At 47.0% G+C, this 17444-nt stretch overlaps 1 protein-coding gene across 4 annotated transcripts in view; it reads left to right on the plus strand.

Moving 5' to 3' along the window:
* LOC145357084 (transcriptional enhancer factor TEF-5-like) overlaps positions 1-17444 on the plus strand; it is a 165363-nt gene that overhangs the window by 130615 nt on the left and 17304 nt on the right. For all 4 annotated transcript variants that reach the window (XM_080210182.1, XM_080210183.1, XM_080210185.1 and 1 more), the window contains 3 exons: positions 5095-5156; positions 8076-8206; positions 11512-11685. In XM_080210182.1, the coding sequence (XP_080066308.1) occupies positions 5095-5156; positions 8076-8206; positions 11512-11685 (367 nt within the window). The remainder of the gene's footprint in view (positions 1-5094; positions 5157-8075; positions 8207-11511; positions 11686-17444) is intronic.

The raw sequence follows: 17444 nt of genomic DNA on the forward strand, positions 1-17444 counted from the left end.
CAGCGATTATTCTGACTTCAGGGTCTTAGAATTCCAAGGGGTGGTGATCCCAGTAGTTTAGTTGGGACCATGGCCATCGGGGTCTCCCACATTGATTCCTGCCAGACTTTGGAGAGGCACTGGGGTTGGCACCTCATTCACTTGGGGCCTTTGAGGTGTCAAATATTCTTGAGACACGGTTTTGACGCACTGGTGAAATTCAGAGGGAGCTGTGATTTGCCCACAGTCTTGCCCACCCTTCTTCATTGGCAATGTTGCATTGGCCCAAGCAAGGGGACCAAACCAGGACACATTTCTGTCAAACCAGGACCACACCAAAGGAACCCAGCTGTCTCTTGAGGTGGGGGCAAGGACAGTGCACACCACTTACCTTGCCATTCAGGCCATCAATGCCTTATTAATTATGTTGTTATGGTTTGGTGGCAATTATATTACTAAACGTGTAATGGGTATTTGTACACCTGAGAATGGGGATAGCTGGGACGCTGGGGAGTGGGAGTAGCGTTGACTGTGATCTATGTCAATAAACTAGTTCCAGCAAAGAAAGCGACTGTATCTTAGTTTTAACTTGACCAACCAGTGTGAATCCAGTTCGCACTGACTGTTCAGTGAATGTGGGGCAGGTTGCAGATGACTCCAGGATGTTGCTGTTTACCCTTTGACTTGAATTTGAAGATTGAAGTTGCGTTTTCTCGGGGCTTTCTGTCAGTGGGAGAGAAGAACAGCTGGCTTCTTGTGTCTGGATCATGCCCATGGAGCGGGGGGCGGACAGCAGTGGGGGTAATCTCAGGCTTTTGACATTGACCTTTTTGGAACTACACGTCCGCAGAGAGGTGCCACCAAAAAGTGGTCTGAAAGTTTCCCAGTGATGTTTGTAATAAGCAGACATACAAACACTTTCTTCCAGCCTCCTACACTGTGTGGAAATCAAGACTCCTTTTCTCACATGATCTCCATCGAGCCCTCAAAATATTGTTTACCTTCCCTTTCACCAAGAATTTAGTGGATCTGGAGACCCAAGCTTTCTGTCACCTGATGGAGAGCGATGGCCGAGTGGTATTATCGCTAGACTATTAATCCAGAAACTCAGTTCATGTTCTGGGGACTTGGGCTCGAATCCCACCACCACAGGTGATAGAATTTGAATTCAATAAAAAATGTCTTGAATCAAGAATCTACTGATGACCATGAAACCATTGTCAATTGTTGCAAAAACCTTTCTGGTTCACTAATGTCCTCTAGGGAAGGAAATCTGCTGTCTTTACCTGGTCTGGCCTATATGCAACCCAGAGCCACAGCAATGTGGTTCGCTCTCAACTAGGGATTGGCAATAAATGCTGGCCAGCCAGCGACGCCAATGTCCCATGAAAGAATGACTCCCTGATTTATTTCATAGAATCCAACAGTGCGGAAGGGGGCCATTTGGCCCATCGAGTCACCCACAATCCCACCCAGGCCATAAAGCCATCATCGATACATTTACCCTAGCTAATCTTCTGACACCTAAGGGGCAATTTAGCATGGCCAATCCACCTAACCCACACATCTTTGGACAGTTGGAGAAAACCGGAGCACCCGGAGGAAACCCCCGCAGACATGGGGAGAATGTGCAAACTCCACACAGATAGTTACCAAGCCAGGAATTGAACCTGAGTCCCTGGCGCTGTGAGGCAGCAGTACCTAACCGAACAGCAGGGCAGGCTTGAGGGGCTGAATGACCTCCTCCTTTATCTTTGACAGCTGTCTTACACTGTAAGATATGCCCCTGTGACCGAGATGACATGACGATAATCTACTTTGTGACTAAAAATAGCAGGTGGATCACACCATTTCATTTCAAATGGATTGGTAATCTTATTGTCAGCTGCGAGTAAGGAATTAATCTGTGACATTTGGATGTAACGCCAGCTGCTCCTGCAGGTGACTTTATCATAGGGATTTTCAGTTGAAAAGTTTGGCCAATATGACCCCCATGACTATTGTTTCTCTCCCCACACCCCTTGTTATTAACCATCAGTTACTGTTCTGTATTCTGAGGTGAACTTCACAGAAGGCCAGAATGCTTGGCCTTCACTCCACTCCTACCCCGATGAAAAGTCAGTCAATACCCTTCTGACTTTAATTCCGGCTGTCCCGCCGAAAAATATATACCGGGGCAGTTTAATCACTCGAAAGTGGGACTTGTCCCTCTCGGGGACAGGGAGGCCTCCATTGGGGAGTCAGTCTGTCGTCTCAGCAGCGCCAGAAGGCAGTAAGTGGTCACTGCTGGGACTGCAAGTGGTCCCCAAGGGAGGATGATACTTCCTGGGCTTAAAAACCAACTCTTACACATGGTCACCCGCAGCCTTTCTTTTCGACATTGTTCCCTCCCAAACTCTATTTCCCGCCCACAAGGGTCTGTGGTCCTGTTTTTTGAGAGTTATAGATCGGGTGGATTCTCAGAGGCTTTTTCCAAGGGTTGGAACAGTTGCTACGAGAGGACACAGGTTTAAGGTGCTGGGGAGTAGGTACAGAGGAGATATCAGGGGTGAGTTTTTCACTCAGAGGGTTGTGGGTGAGTGGAATCGGCTGCCGTCGGTGGTGGTGGAGGCAAATTCAATAGGGTCTTTTAAGAGACTTCTGGATGAGTACATGAAATTTAATAGAATTGAGGATTATAGGTAAGCCTAGTAGGTGTGGATATCATTGGCACAACTTGTGGGCCGAAGGGCCTGTTTGTGCTGTAGTTTTTCTATGTTCTATGTTCTGTTCCAAGCTCTGCTTCTCCAGATAGTTCAAGCCCAGTCAATCCTGCTGACTGTCCTTTTCCGCACCCCCCCACCCTCCTCATCACTGCCTGTTTCTCCTGTGATGCCCCCACAGGCGTTTATGAGTCAATGTCACTTCAGGCCTTGTCGCTGCCTTGTTTTTCACAAAATCCTCATTGCAGGAAGAGGCCATTCGACCCTTCGAGTGTGCGCTGACCCTTAGGAAGAGCATCTTACCCAGGCTCACCCGCCCCCCCCTCCAATTCCCTTAATCCCATGTATTTACCTACTAATCCTCCTAATCTGCACATCTTTGGAAATCTTTGTTCTTCACAAATCATCGCCACAATTACATAAGCCTCCTTCTCGATATGCCATCGCTGCTCCCCCCCCCCCCCCCCCTCACTGCCCCCGCCACCCTGCCACTCTATTGGTTTAGTGGCCTGAGTTCTCCATTCCCTCTTGCGCCCCATTTCTAACACACACTCACCTTCTCTTTGACTCCAATTATACAACCCTTACCCTCTAACCCTGTGTGACCTGAATGTGGCCTTTGACCCAGATTACACATGCTACAGGAGATCATTCAGTAATGACAGAATTGCCTGCAGGGGACATGAATGGTCTTCTGTATGACATGTGGCATTGGCAGCGGAGACTGTAATTACTGGTGGGGGGGCGGGGGGCGCTTTATAGCCAGCTTTTTAGTTCTGTTTACCCAAAAGGATGATGACATCCCCTGTTGAACAAATAATTAGGCTGAAATACATAAAGTTACAAGGCTACGTTGAGCTCTGTTCTGTTGGATAGCTGGTCGCCTGTGAATATGTGGGAGTCGAGGCAGTACTTGCACGACAGCCACGTGACTGATTGAAGGTATCCGAAGATGAGCTTTTAAACTGCTGGGCCTCCCTTAAACCTTCCTGTGTCACCTATAAGTCTGTGATACTGAATTCAATGGAAAGCATCTTCGGGAGAGATTTAAACCGGACTGCTAAGTCGCTTATCAAAATCTACCCCACGGTTCCGGGATTGTGTCGCTGCTTGTTTTTAAATTAATTTTTATACCAATATAGGCCGACAACGTGTGACGGAGCCAGGGAGACCATGATATCGATGAAGTTGTCGTTTATTGGGACTGAAATGGGGAGGGGTAAGGAGTGGAATGTGTTGTGTTGGGAGCAGCAGGTTAGGGCTTGGTGATGGCAATGTGAGGATGAATGGTTTCGCTGAAGTTTTGTCTGCTGATGTTTTGAACATGCTGGAGTGTTTGTATGGAGGAAGGTTAATTATGCCAACGTATTGTACGCATTCCGTAGAGGGACTTGGCTCAAGTGGAGCAAATGGTCTTTTCCTGTTTGGTGTTTCCTTTCTGCAGTACGTGTGAGGGTTACTCACCATCAATCCCTCTGAACAGCGTGGCAGCTATTACTTACTTTTTGCACAAGTTTCAAATTGCTTTCCTTCTCTTTTATCCCTTCATATCCTTGCTGACCACTATCCAGTGGTCATGGGGGGCAAAAATTCATGGATGGATGTCAAGTGTGAGCGTTGTTCTGATGGTTGCTGCAGTTGAATTGCCTGGTGGCACTCGATGTTTGGGCCACGCACACGAGGAATGTCTCTTGGGCAAAAGTGTTGACCACTCTGGATGAATTCCAGGAAGTTTCATCACGTGACATCCTATCATTGAAAGTTTGCCACATCCACCCTCATTGTCCTCTACCTCCCCGGTCCAATTGGAAAGCATTGGATCATTTATTAACCTGATCCTCCATTCAAACAGGCTTTATTCCGTCTCCATCAGTACTGCAGCTAAAATCTTATACAGTAGATGTCTCAAAGTGCATCATAATTAAGTTAAAAATGCATTTTTAAAAATATCTATGTTAATGCTGCCTTATTTTACTCCTTGGTTACATTGTAATATGATAATATACAGTTTTTGTCCTGGAGATTCGTCTTTGATCCCTGGAGGAGACTCTAAGACAACCCTCGAGGGTTAATCATCCTATACAAGTGGATTGTGACTACCCAACTGGCTATCCCATGGCCAGGATGTATTTGCTGTGTAAGAATGTCATGGGAATGGCAGATGTTGTTCCCACAGCATTGCAGAGAGGAATGGGAAGAATTGCTCAACCATAGGGCATATGGTCAATACCAGTGTATTGACTGATGAATTTGTTTCAGCTTGGTGGAGATCTGTTGGTATTGGAATGTGTCATTTGGATCGGACCATGCTACATTGAACTGTACCATGATGGGGCTGTGGTGTGTCCAGCAGTACCTCTCCAGTACCAACCACGGGCACTAACCCACGTGTCTTGTCTTGTTCCCCTTGCAGTGTGAAGCCCTTCGCCCAGCCATCATATCCCATTCAGCCAACGGTACCGCCATCCATAGCAAGTGAGTACATTGAGCCCTTGGGCAGCACACACTAATTAAGAAGCAGTTTAGCCAAACGGCAAGTTGGAGCAAAGATCTCATCCAGAGACTGATCTGTGCCACGGCATTAGTTGATCTGAAACTTTGAAAATGGCTGAGACGTGGCATGGAATACACGCTGCTAAAACACTGGTATCTGTTTATCTCCACTGATAGCATTCTGGCCTATGGGTCAGACGTCCTTGGGTTGCCATACAAAGGGATAGAAGTTATGTTATATTGATATAAAACTCTGAGTACCACACGCAGGGCACTGCATCTTAGGAAGATATGTTAGCCTTGGAAAGGGGTAGAGTGACCAAAATAGTACTGGGTCTGAAAGAGTTCAATTATCAGGACAGGTCATACAGACTTGACTCCAATTCTTTCACATAGAGAAGATGGTCTGAATGAGATGTTGTACCCAGCCTGCAGGTGTAGCAGGTGGTCAGGAAGGCGAATGGGATGCTGGCCTTCATAGCGAGGGGGATTGAATATAAAAGTAGGGAGGTCTTGCTGCGGCTGTATAGGGCATTGGTGAGGCCGCAGCTGGAGTACTGTGTGCAGTTTTGGGCGCCGTACTTACGCAAGGATATTTTGGCCTTGGAGGGAGTGCAGAGGAGGTTTACTAGGCTGATGCCGGAGTTGAGGGGGTTGAGCTATGAGGAGAGGCTGAATAAACTAGGCTTGTACTCGTTAGAGTTTAGAAGAATGAGGGGAGATCTCATTGAGACGTATAAGATGATGAATGGGATGGATAGGATAGAGGTGGAGAGGCTCTTCCCGCTCAAAAAAGACAGTAGGACTAGGGGGCACAGCCTCAAGGTAAAGGGGGGGCGGTTTAGAACGGAGTTGAGGAGGAACTTCTTCACTCAAAGGGTGGTGAATCTCTGGAATTCTCTGCCCATTGAAGTGGTGGAGGCTGCCTCGCTAAATATTTTTAAGAAGCTGGTTGATGGGTTCTTGATAAGAGAGGGGATTAAGGGTTATGGGGAGAGGGCGGGAAAGTGGAACTGAGCCACGACAGATCAGCCATGATCTTATTGAATGGCGGGGCAGGCTCGAAGGGCCAGATGGCCTACTCCTGCTCCTATTTCTTATGTTCTTATGTTGAAGATGATTGAAGGATTTAAAGGCAGCACAGTGGTTAGCACTGCTGCCTCACAGCACCTGGGACCCAAGCTCGATCCCCTTTTTGTGTCACTGTCTGTGGAGCTTGCCTTGCGGGTGTCATTGTCTGCGCGGGTTTCCTTCGGGTGCTCCGGTTTCCTCCCACAGTCAGAAAGACATGCTGGTTAGGTACATTGGCCATGCTAAATTCTCCCTCAGTGTACCCGAACAGGCGCCCAGTTGTGGCGACTAGGGCATTTTCACAGTAACTTCATTGCAGTGTTAGTGTGAGCCTACTTGAGACACTAATAAAGTTATTTGCTCGGATCGGGGTGGGAGCCCCAAAGAAGGGGGCATGACCTTAAAACCTGAGCCATTCAGGATGATGTCAGATGTTTCTTTACACAGAGGGTAATGGAAACCAGGATTGGCACAGCGTCAATTGTAAACCTCTAGAAGAAAGGTGGATCGATTTTGTTTCTTAGTGAATGGTTATTGAGACAAAGCAGTTAGCTGACATTGAGGTAGAAATCAGCCGTGATCTGATTGGATGGTATCAAAGGCTGAATTTTCACCAATTAGGTGGGAAACGGGAGCTGGGTTTACCCTCGGGTAAGGAACAGCCCCTCCCGGTGGGAGACTGACTGGTTGAATTTGAGATTTTCATGTGGATGAGTTCTGAATTGTCATGGAGGAGTTCCTATCCAAGCCAGAGTGGCCTCTGGAGGGTCCATCGAAGGTCACGCAGCTTCAGAGACACTCACAACTGCAGTACAATAATCAAGAGGGGACATTGGAGAAATTGCCAGCTCAGCCAACTTCATAAAACTTGAGCAAAAAACAGAGAAAGCAGAAAGGCCACCATCCTGCATTGGGCCAGAATTGGCAGAATCCCTTTACAGGGTGGGTTTTGGCTGGATTTCCACCAGGTGGGTACAAACTCAATAGTATTGGAGCAGGGAGATTTTCCTCAGCCATTAGGGCTACACATTGATGGTAGAGCACCCATTGCCAATCTACAGAATACATTTCATCATCCACGCCTGTCACAGGGTGCCCACCTCGGGGTGGTTGATATGTCCCCAGTTGCAATGAGAAACAGTCGGCCTTCTATTCTCATCTTTAACAAGGTCTTTCACAAGCAGAATTGCCTGCCCATCTTGAGGGGGTGGGGCCTAAGTGGCCAGTGCTGGGAATGTGACCCGTGATGGCACAGTGGCTAGCACTGCTGCCTCACAGCGCCAGGGATCCAGGTTCGATTCCCGGCTTGGGTCACTGACTTTGTGGAGTTTGTGTGTGGGTTTCCTCCAGGTGCTCCGCTTTCCTCCCACTGTCCAAAGATGTGCGGGTTAGTTGGATTGGCCTTGCTAAATTGCTCCTTGGTATCAGGGGGATTAGCTAGAGTAAGTGCATGGGTTATGGGGATAGGAGTGGGTGGGATCGCGGTCGGTGCATTTCAGTGGGCCGAATGGCTTCCTTCTGCACTGTAGGGATGCTGTGACTCTGTGACCTGACACTGATAGACCAGCACAGCCAGTAAGGCACCATCACCCCCATCACCATAGTTGCTGACCACAAGCGATGGGATCGATCAGGCAGATTTAATGGTGGACTACAGGAAAACTGGCTGCAGTCATATTGTGCAGTGTAGTTATTTATTCCATGTTAACATTCCAGCCCTTTGAATGTGGGAGTAGAGGAAAGTTCTGCTCAGCTGAAAGTTAGTTATCAAATATCGAATGAATGGGGTCTCAATTTGGGTTTAATCTTACTGTTTTGTTTCTTCTGCAGGTTATGAGCCCTTGGGCCCTCTCTCACCCCCTGCTACTATCCCAGTGTGGCAGGACCGAACTATCGCCTCATCTAAACTCAGGCTGCTGGAGTACTCTGCCTTTGTGGAGGTGCAGAGAGACCCAGACACGGTACGAAACAGTTCCCAAATCTTCCTCCTCCTCCCCCCCCGCCCCCCACCCCCTTTCATTTGGTTTGTGTAGATTGACATAGCTTTCCTCTCTGTTTGATTCCCTCTGTGGAAGGAGAAGAATAAAATCATTTTAGCCTCTTGTAAAAAGAGAGATTTGCATTTCTACAGCGCCTTCCCTGCCCTCTCCATGCCCCAAGCACCAAATGAAGCATTTGATTTGATAATCAGTACAGCGCGCAAGAAACAATATTTTTCATTGTACATGTGACAATAATAAATCAAATCAACTGCTTATGTAGTGTAGTCACTGTTGTAATGTAAGAAATACAGCAGCCAGTTTATGCACAGCAAGCTCCCATAACCAGCAATGTGATAATGACCAGATATTGTTTTTACTGATGTCAGTTGAGGATCACATGTTGGCCACAACATGAGGGAAGAAGTTCCCTCCTCTTCTTCGAATGGATATTTCACATTTGCATGAGAGGGTGAAAAGTAATACCTCCAATCTTGCCACACTGGACTGTTGACCTAGATTTTCAGGTCTCTGGTGTGAGGCTTGAACCCTCAACCTTCTGACTTGAAGGTGTCACCCACTGAGTGACAGCTAAAGCTGCCATCCTTGGTCAATGGTCAGTTAGTTTTCAACTGGACCAGTGGTTAGAATTTACAATCCCGTCAGGAGAGTACGGGTACATGGGTGTCTATTGACAACCGATTACGATGGACTTTACCATCAGTTGGGCCGTTGTTCCTCTCTGTCTCAGCTTGTTGGGTTAAGGAGTCAGAATTGGCTGATGGCCCCAACTGGGAGAAACTCCAAGTGTCAGTTCATGAAGCAGGTGAGTTTTTGCGGCAAACTTTCACAACTTCATGTGAACCTCTTGCCTGTGGTTCCCAAAGCCACACGCTCAAATCCTTGTAGCGTCCAGAGAGCAGTGTTGGGGGACATTTGATAAAACTGAAAAATAGGAACAGTGCAGATTAATGTAGTACGGTATTCCCTAGGTATTGTTATTCACTCAACACCCACCTCAAAACCCCTCTATCTTGAATGAAGAGTTTGACTTTAGATTCTGGCTGGATTTGGCTCCCAGAAGAGTCAAGGCCAGCTCTGCTGAAGGCAATGTTTTGTAGATGTGTTATATAAAATATTAACTTATGTCATTGGCTAGATATTATAGAATGTATATGTAATATATTAATACATAATCATATTATGTATTTATAGTATATATTCATGTATTTTTATACATATTCTTAAAGAATGCTTTTGCCAAGCAAAGATGTGTAGGCTAGGTGGGTTGGCCATGCTAAATTGACTCTAGTGTCAGGGAGATTAGCAGAGTAAATATGTGGGGTTACGGGGATAGAGCCTGGGTGGGATTGTGGTCGGTGCGGACTCGATGGGCCGAATGGCCTCTTTCTGCACTGTAGGGATTCTATGGTCAGATGATCCAGCTCTTGGCTATAAAATATACTGGATTTGAACCAGCAGTCAGGGACCGCCAGCGGGGCCACGGGCCTGACCCCCACCGCTGTTTTTCCCGGAAGCTTCTCTCAGCAATGCCGAGCTGTCTTTCATTTGAAGAAGACACCAGAAGACCTCATTGCTGCTAGCCAAGAGCTCTTAAAGGAAAATTCTACAACAGCACCACAGGAAAAGAAATCAACAAACCATGACTGCAGAGTGACTGCTCCAGTGTGAAACTCCAGTGCCAGCAGTGACCTAGCAAAGTGACCCTTCAGCTGTAAACAAACATCTGGACAGTCCCTGAATGTGTTTTCCTGATTTCGCAAAGTTTTAAAATCTGATACAAAAAGAGAAGGTGCTGGAAAATCTCAGCAGGCGTGCAGGCATCTGTGGAGACAGAATAGAGCCCGTGTTTCGAGTCTGGATAACCTTTCGTCAGCACTGAAAACAAAGAAAATAGGACAAGCTTTATACTGGAAGTGTTGCGGGGAGGGGGGTTAGTGTTTGGTAGAAAGGGCAATGAAGGTGGACAGGATAAAGAGACAAATGGAAATCCTATCAGAGAGAAGAGCAGTACTTCTTCAGGGTAGGAATCTGATACTGTGCGGAATTTTTTCTTGTTGGATGCTTTGTTATGGCTGGGGGAGTGTTGGGGGTGAAGTGTGTGTGTGTGTTTCATTTTGTGTTGTTGGGGAGTGGAACATAAATATTTTAAACGGTTTTGTTAATTTCTGTATCTTCACCTGGGTGAATTTTAACAATAAAACTTAACTCTTTACTTGCTAACTTAAGGAACCAGTCCAGCTTGTTTCTTCTACTGAGCTGTCACGGTTAAATATATATGAAATTTGTTGTAACTATCCCAGGAGTGTGGACAGAGAGAGAGAAGTCAGCTCACTTCTATCTTGGCTGTAACAGCAGCCAGCTGTGCTTAAGGCATACAGCTGTGCTCAAAGTGCCTTGCGCTTTCTCTCAGTATCGTATTTCCATTTGTGGGTAAGTCAAGCCTTAACTGTATGTGTGGAGTTTGCACATTCTCCCCATGTCTACGAGGGTTTCCTCCAGGTGCTCCAATTTCCTCCAACAGTCCGAAAGATGTGTAGGTTTAGGTGGATTGGCTGTGCTAAATTACCCCTGGTGTCCCAAATGTGTAGGTTAGTTTAGATGGATTAGCCATGTGAATGTGTGGCCTTGCAGGAGTAGAGTGTATTGGGTTGGGGGGCGGGGGGAGCGGAGGGGAAAAAGCCCTGTTAGAGAGAGTGCAGACTTAGTGGGTCAAATGGCTCTGGTCCCATAGTGAGGCCTAAGGGACCCCCGTGTCCGCAGCGTGGCCTGAGAAACCCCTGGGCCTGTAGTGAGGCCGGAGGGGAGACCCCTAGGTCCCCTGTAGGGCTGGGATGGAGGGCCTCCAGTGAGGGGGAGGAACCCAGGGATCTCCAGTGGAACCTGGTAATTCAGTGGAAGCTTTGCTAAACCAATTGCCTTCTGCAATGTTCTATTTTGAGGCTTCCAGTGGGGATTTTCAGCGTTTTTTGTAGCTTTTGGTGTTGGATAGGCACCATTTTGGGTGTTGAATAGGCACCATTTTGGGTGTTGGATAGGCACCATTTTGGGTGTTGAACAGGCACCACTTTCTCCCACGAAGAACAGAGGACCTCACTCGAGAACGAAAACTGAAGTATATTCAAATTCAGTGGAACTTTCATTTCCCTGTCTTTCCGCTTTGGATGGGCTGTAACTAGTGTGAGATGAGCAACAAACTTTTGTATAGAATAAGATCAACCTGAATCAAAAAAGAAACTAAACGAGACTCATCTCTTTGTTTGCAGTATAACAAACACCTCTTCGTACACATTGGTCAGACAAACCCATCCTACAGCGACCCATTACTGGAGGCCGTGGATATCCGTCAGATCTATGACAAATTTCCAGAGAAAAAGGGCGGATTAAAGGAATTATTCGAGAAAGGACCACAGAACGCCTTCTTCTTAGTAAAGTTCTGGGTAAGATTTCCATTTTTCCCTCTCGCACTTGTTTCTCTATCTTTGTTGCTCAGGACCATGTAAACAGCTGGGACCTCCTTACAAGGCCCCAAGTGACAATGGAAAAGGCAATTGGCTAATGTTATGTGTGAGTTGAGCGGTCGTGCAAGAACGGGATGACGTTGGCTACAAAAGAGGTTAAGTGGCGGGAATGTGAGAGTTATCTCCCACATTCCCACAGGAACGTAGACAGAGCAGGAAGTAGCTGCTAAATCAGTGAATAGACTATTCTTTGTTGGAAGTCCTCGCTGTGTGTGATTCGGGAACCCGGTACATTTACACTGTGTATCTCAATAACCCTGTTCAAACTGGTTTTGTGCTGACATTGACAGCACTGCTGGAGAGAGGAACAGAGCCGTTCAACAGCAACCCCTTGGTTTGTGCCTTTAACCAAGTAAAAGAACACAAGAAGCTTCACAGAAGTATAATTAAAGACCACATTAAATTTCCACCTCTCACTGCCCACAGCACTGCCTCAAACCTCAATCCCTCATTGAGAGTGGAACCCACAACACAAATTAAGTTACGATGACTGGGAGCGCTGGGTGAACTATTGATTACAGAGAAAAAGAAATTTTAAAAACCCCAAAAAGAAGAAAAGGGGCTGGGGGGGGGTGGTTTAAATTCTGACCCAACCTCCCTCCAGTTTTACTGGGAAAATAATTTGCTGTCTCAAGGCAGGTTCTCCATTTTAATGGGACGGCTTGTCTCAGATTTCACCACAGTTTTGCTTTGAGTGGCTGTAGGAGTTCAGAAACGATGTAGAGATGCCGGCGTTGGACTGGGGTAATCACAGTAAGAAGTCTCACAACACCAGGTTAAAGTCCAATAGGTTTATTTGACAGTAAACCCACAAGCTTTCGGAACGCTGTTCCTTCGTCAGGTGAGCGGAGAGTTCAGAATCTGTCGAATCTCACCGTTCTGAACTCTCCACTCACCCGACGAAGCAACAGTGTCCTGAAAGCTTGTGGGTTTACCATCAAATAAACTTGTTGGACTTCAACCTGGTGTTGTGAGACTTCTTACAGAGCTCAGAAACCCCAGGAGAAGGGAAGGGCCAGGCTGTCAGGTGAGTGCCTTTCCAGCACTGCTTGTGGTCCGAGAGGAGCAGGAGTCCTTCCTCCCAGTCTCACTAAACTATCCTGCTTTCCTCCCTGGATTGCACCCCCCCCCAGCCATCAACTTGAATCAGACCCACTACCACCTGTTCCCCAACCCAAGGGCAAATTCGTCAACCGCCAGCACCACCACCCCCCCCCCACCCCACCCCACCCCCCACCCCCATCCCCCACCAAGAATGGTTCTACTGACAACTTGTGATCTCCCCTCCCCACCCACAACCCTCTCCCCTCCATCCAATCATACCGTGCTCCCCCCGATCCACAACCTCTCTTCCTCTCTGCTCCCTGGCCGATGCTATGGATCTGCCAGCCTCCCAATCTCTGGTTGCTGGTCAGGAATCGGAGCGAAGGAACGGAAATGAGATCCTGCCGTTTCATTCAGCAGAAACCCTGGGGGGACCCACATTTCCCAGCTGCTGTGACCCCGCTCCTTCCCCGTCCAATGTAAAGAGGAAATCATTTGTTGTCTTGATTCCAGGGCACCAGTAGGTGGCGCTCACTGCCTGATATTGCCCAATGTTGGTGAAAGCTGCTGTTGAGTAAATGGCAAAGAGAGCTTTAAAACCGAGACAGAGCAGTCCCATTCTATAACCGCTCAACAAATTCATCTTAGTCTCTCCAGAGGTTTTGAAAGGCTTTTCTTTTATTTTTTAAATGGGATGTGGGTATCACTGGCAGGGCCAGCACTTATTGCCCATCCCTAATCGCCCTTGAATTGAGTGGCCCACTAAGCTATTTTATATAGTTAAGAGCCAAGCACCTTGCTGTGAGCCTGGAGTCACGTGTAGGCCAGACCAGGCAAGGATGGCAGATTTCCTTCCCTAAAGGGCATGAGTGAACCAGATGGGTTTTCACAACGATTGATAAGTTTTACGATCACCGATATTGAGGAATTAGTGAGACATGGTGTGTGGGTAAAACGTGAATTTTGCAAAATTTTTGCCCATCGCAAGCTTTTTGGTGCCACCCGTGTTGGTGCAGACCACATCAGTGCCACCTTCCTCACCCCGCTTCCCACCTTCACATGTTTTACCTTTAAACATCAGAGCAGAGAGCTCTGGCAAAAGGTGGCAGTCGACAGTGGTTTTGTGATCATCGTCGGACTTTGCTAATTCCGGACTTTTAGCGAATTGAAATTTCACCGCGCGCAGTGGTGGGATTCGAACTTGAGTTCTCAGAGCGTTGGGTCTCTGGATTACTGGTCCAGTCACAGTGACACAATGGCCGCCTGTCCCAGAGCTTATCGAAGATTAAACACCACTACTCAGGAAAGGAGAAAATGGGGAACGACAGGCTAGTTAATCTTGTTGGCAGATAGTAAGATACCACCGGATCAATGCCTAGCCCTCAGCTATTTATAATCTATATCAGTGATTTACAGTGAAATCACAATGAATCAAACTTGATTAACACAAAATTCCACTTATGTCAAAGTTGTCTATTATTTGCTCTGGCAAATCCCATAAAACAATGTCCATGATGAGTTTAAATCCCGCACTAGTAACTAGATTAGCCCAACCTGTGTCATCATAGAATCCCACAGTGCAGAAGGAGACCATTTGGCCCATCGTGTCTCCACTGACAATTACATCCTATCCCCATAACCCTGCTAATCCGCCAGACACTGAGGGACAACTTAGCATGGCCAATCCCGCACATCTTTGGAGTGTGGGAGGAAACCAGGGCAACCGGAGGAAATCCACGCAGACACAGGGAGAACGTGCAAACTCCGCACAGACAGTTCCCCGAGGCTGGAATCAAACATGGGTCCCCTGGTGATGTGAGGCAGCAGGGCTAAGCCCTGTGCCACCATGCTGTCCCTGGTAAGCTTGTCATATGACTGCATCAACCATTCAGAGGGGAGTTAGACCACCAAAGGAACCATGTAGTGCTGGGCAAGCCATCATATTGAGATCTCCCTGTGAATTAGGCATTGAGGTCTCCCTGTAAATGGAGTTGTAACAGCTGTGATTGTGGCTAAAAGATAGAAGTGTTGTTGGCACAATGGTTAGCAATGCTGCCCCATAGCACCAGGGATCCAGGCTCGATTCCTGGCTTGGGTCACTGTCTGTGTGGAGTTTGTACATTCTCCCCGTGTCTGCGTGGGTTTCTTCCAGGTTCTTCGGTTTCCTCCCACAGTCCAAATATGTGCAAGTTAGGTGGATTGGCCATATTAAATTGACCCTCAGTGTCAGGGGGTCCAGCAGGGTAAATGCATGGTGTTGTGGGGATAGAGCCTGGGTGGGATTGTGGTCAGTGTAGACCCGATGGGCCGAATGGCCTCCTTTGGCACTGTGGGATTCTATGATTGTCAATCAGAAAGGTGGAAAACTGTGGCATGGAGTAGAAACCGGATACCACGAAGCAGTGGGAGACTTCACCATCGAACTTGTCCACCACTCTGAAACACAGGGCCAACATCCTGTTCAACAAACAGGCATTCTCTCGGTGGAAAAGAATGAGAACAGCTGCCTATCCTGACAATCTAGAAACTCTGCTAATGTGGTTCAAGGCATCCCGAGCAGAAATCATTCCCGTCTCCGGTCCAATCCTACAGGAAATGGGAATTGTTGTAGTTGTATTCAAGATAGGGACCATTGTTTTTTTTGGAAATCAAGGTATATGGGTGTAGTGCAGGAAAGATTAGACTTTATCTTGAATAGCAGGTCTTGCAAGGCCAGATGTTCTACTCCAGCTCCTGTTCCTGAAACAGAAACTAGTTATAGCGGCCAAGAAAACAGGTTTGCAGAGTTTTTGAGTATTCTGGTCAGGAGAGGACTTCATTCAATGATAAATAATATTTATTCATCCTGTTTTTGTCCCGATGGTGTAAGGTGCTGTCTGAGTCAATGTGAGGATGTTGAGCGTGCACCATTTTCCGATCTAGGTATGGGACGTACCGGCAGGGCTGGACAATTTTCTGTCGGTGTGTGACTGGTCAAGCTAGGCAATAGGCAGAAGTAAACCCAACTGCTTTAATAAACACTGACACAGTCTTGAAAGCAAAGAACTTAAACTAGGCTGATTGGCCGTGCTAAATTGACCTTAGTGTCAGGGGGATTAGCATGGTAAATAGGTGTGGCTAAGGGAATAGGACTTGGGTGGGAGTGTGGTCAGTGCAGACTCGATGGGCTGAATGGCCTTTGATTATAGGGATTCTCTAACAAATGACTGCATTAAAAGTGCAGTGGGACACAGGCTTGGGTTGTGGATATGCTAAATATTCCTCCCACAGCATTGTTGGTGTTGAGGGAATAAGCAACCACAACAGATTACAAATTTTAAAGGGAAAGGATTTATTTCTTGGAAGTGGGGTGGTTTAGGAGAATATGTTTGCCTGAATGAGCGCACTCCGTACAACTGAAGCTTTTTTCTAATGCCTTCATTTGGTAAGCACGGTATTGTCAGAGCGAAGGAATACAGATAGACTGTGGCAAGAGATGCCGAGGTAGTGTGGCATTGTTTTTTGGTATGAGAGAGGCTGAATGTCTTTGGTGGCCTCCTGTTGTAATGTCAAGCCAACAGTTGTTTCTCCCTCATCAATTTCTCTGAAGGCCAATTGAAATATTTTGCTTTGTAAACGTTTTGGTGATGGCAGAAGACTTTTCAGTTTGGGGTACCTAAGAAAGTTACTTCCAGGTCTGACACAGAACAGCCAGGAACCTTCCTCCATTTCTCAATCCCATGCCTCAACTTCAGCCTCACAATAATTTCCAGTTTCTGCCTCACGGTCTCTGAATGTAGATATCAATTAGGAATCATTTTCTGCCGCGCACTTATATCCACAAGGAATTGGATTGAGATTCCAAGTGGGAATCACAAGGGTTCCTCAGGAGAGTTTCTGACGAAGAGTCATCTAGACTCGAAACAGAGGCTCTATTAAGAATGTAATAAGAACATAAGAAATAGGAGCAGGAGTAGGCCATCTAGCCCCTCGAGCCTGCCCCGCCATTCAATAAGATCATGGCTGATCTGAAGTGGATCAGTTCCACTTTCCCACCTGCTCCCCATAACGCTTAATTCCCTGATCAATCAGAAATCTATCTACCCGTGACTTAAATATATTCAACGAGGTAGCCTCCACCACTTCAATGGGCAGAGAATTCCAGAGATTCACCACCCTTTGAGTGAAGAAGTTCCTCCTCAACTCCGTTCTAAACTGCGCCCTCCCCCCACCTTATTTTGAGGCTGTGCCCTCTAGTTCTGTTTTCCTTTCTAAGTGGAAAGAATCTCTCTACCTCTACCCTTTCTAGCCCCTTCATTATCTTGTAAGTCTCTATAAGATCCCCCCTCAGCCTTCTAAACTCTAACGAGTATAGACCCAGTCTATTCAATCTCTCCTCATAAGCTAACCCCCTCATCTCCAGTATCAGCCTGGTGAACCTTCTCTGTACTCCCTCCAAGGCCAATATATCCTTTGGCAAATAAGGGGGACCAAAACTGCATGCAGTACTCCAGCAGCGGCCTCACCAGTGCTCTGTACAGTTGCAGCAAGACCTCCCTACTTTTATATTCTATCCCCCTCGCTATAAAGGCCAACATCCCATTCTCCTTCTTGATCACCTGCTGCACCTGCAGACTGGGTTTTTGCGATTCGTG

Source organism: Carcharhinus amblyrhynchos, chromosome 22 (genome assembly GCF_965287045.1).
Source record: "Carcharhinus amblyrhynchos chromosome 22, sCarAmb.v2.hapA, whole genome shotgun sequence".
In the NCBI taxonomy this organism is placed as follows: domain Eukaryota; kingdom Metazoa; phylum Chordata; class Chondrichthyes; order Carcharhiniformes; family Carcharhinidae; genus Carcharhinus; species Carcharhinus amblyrhynchos.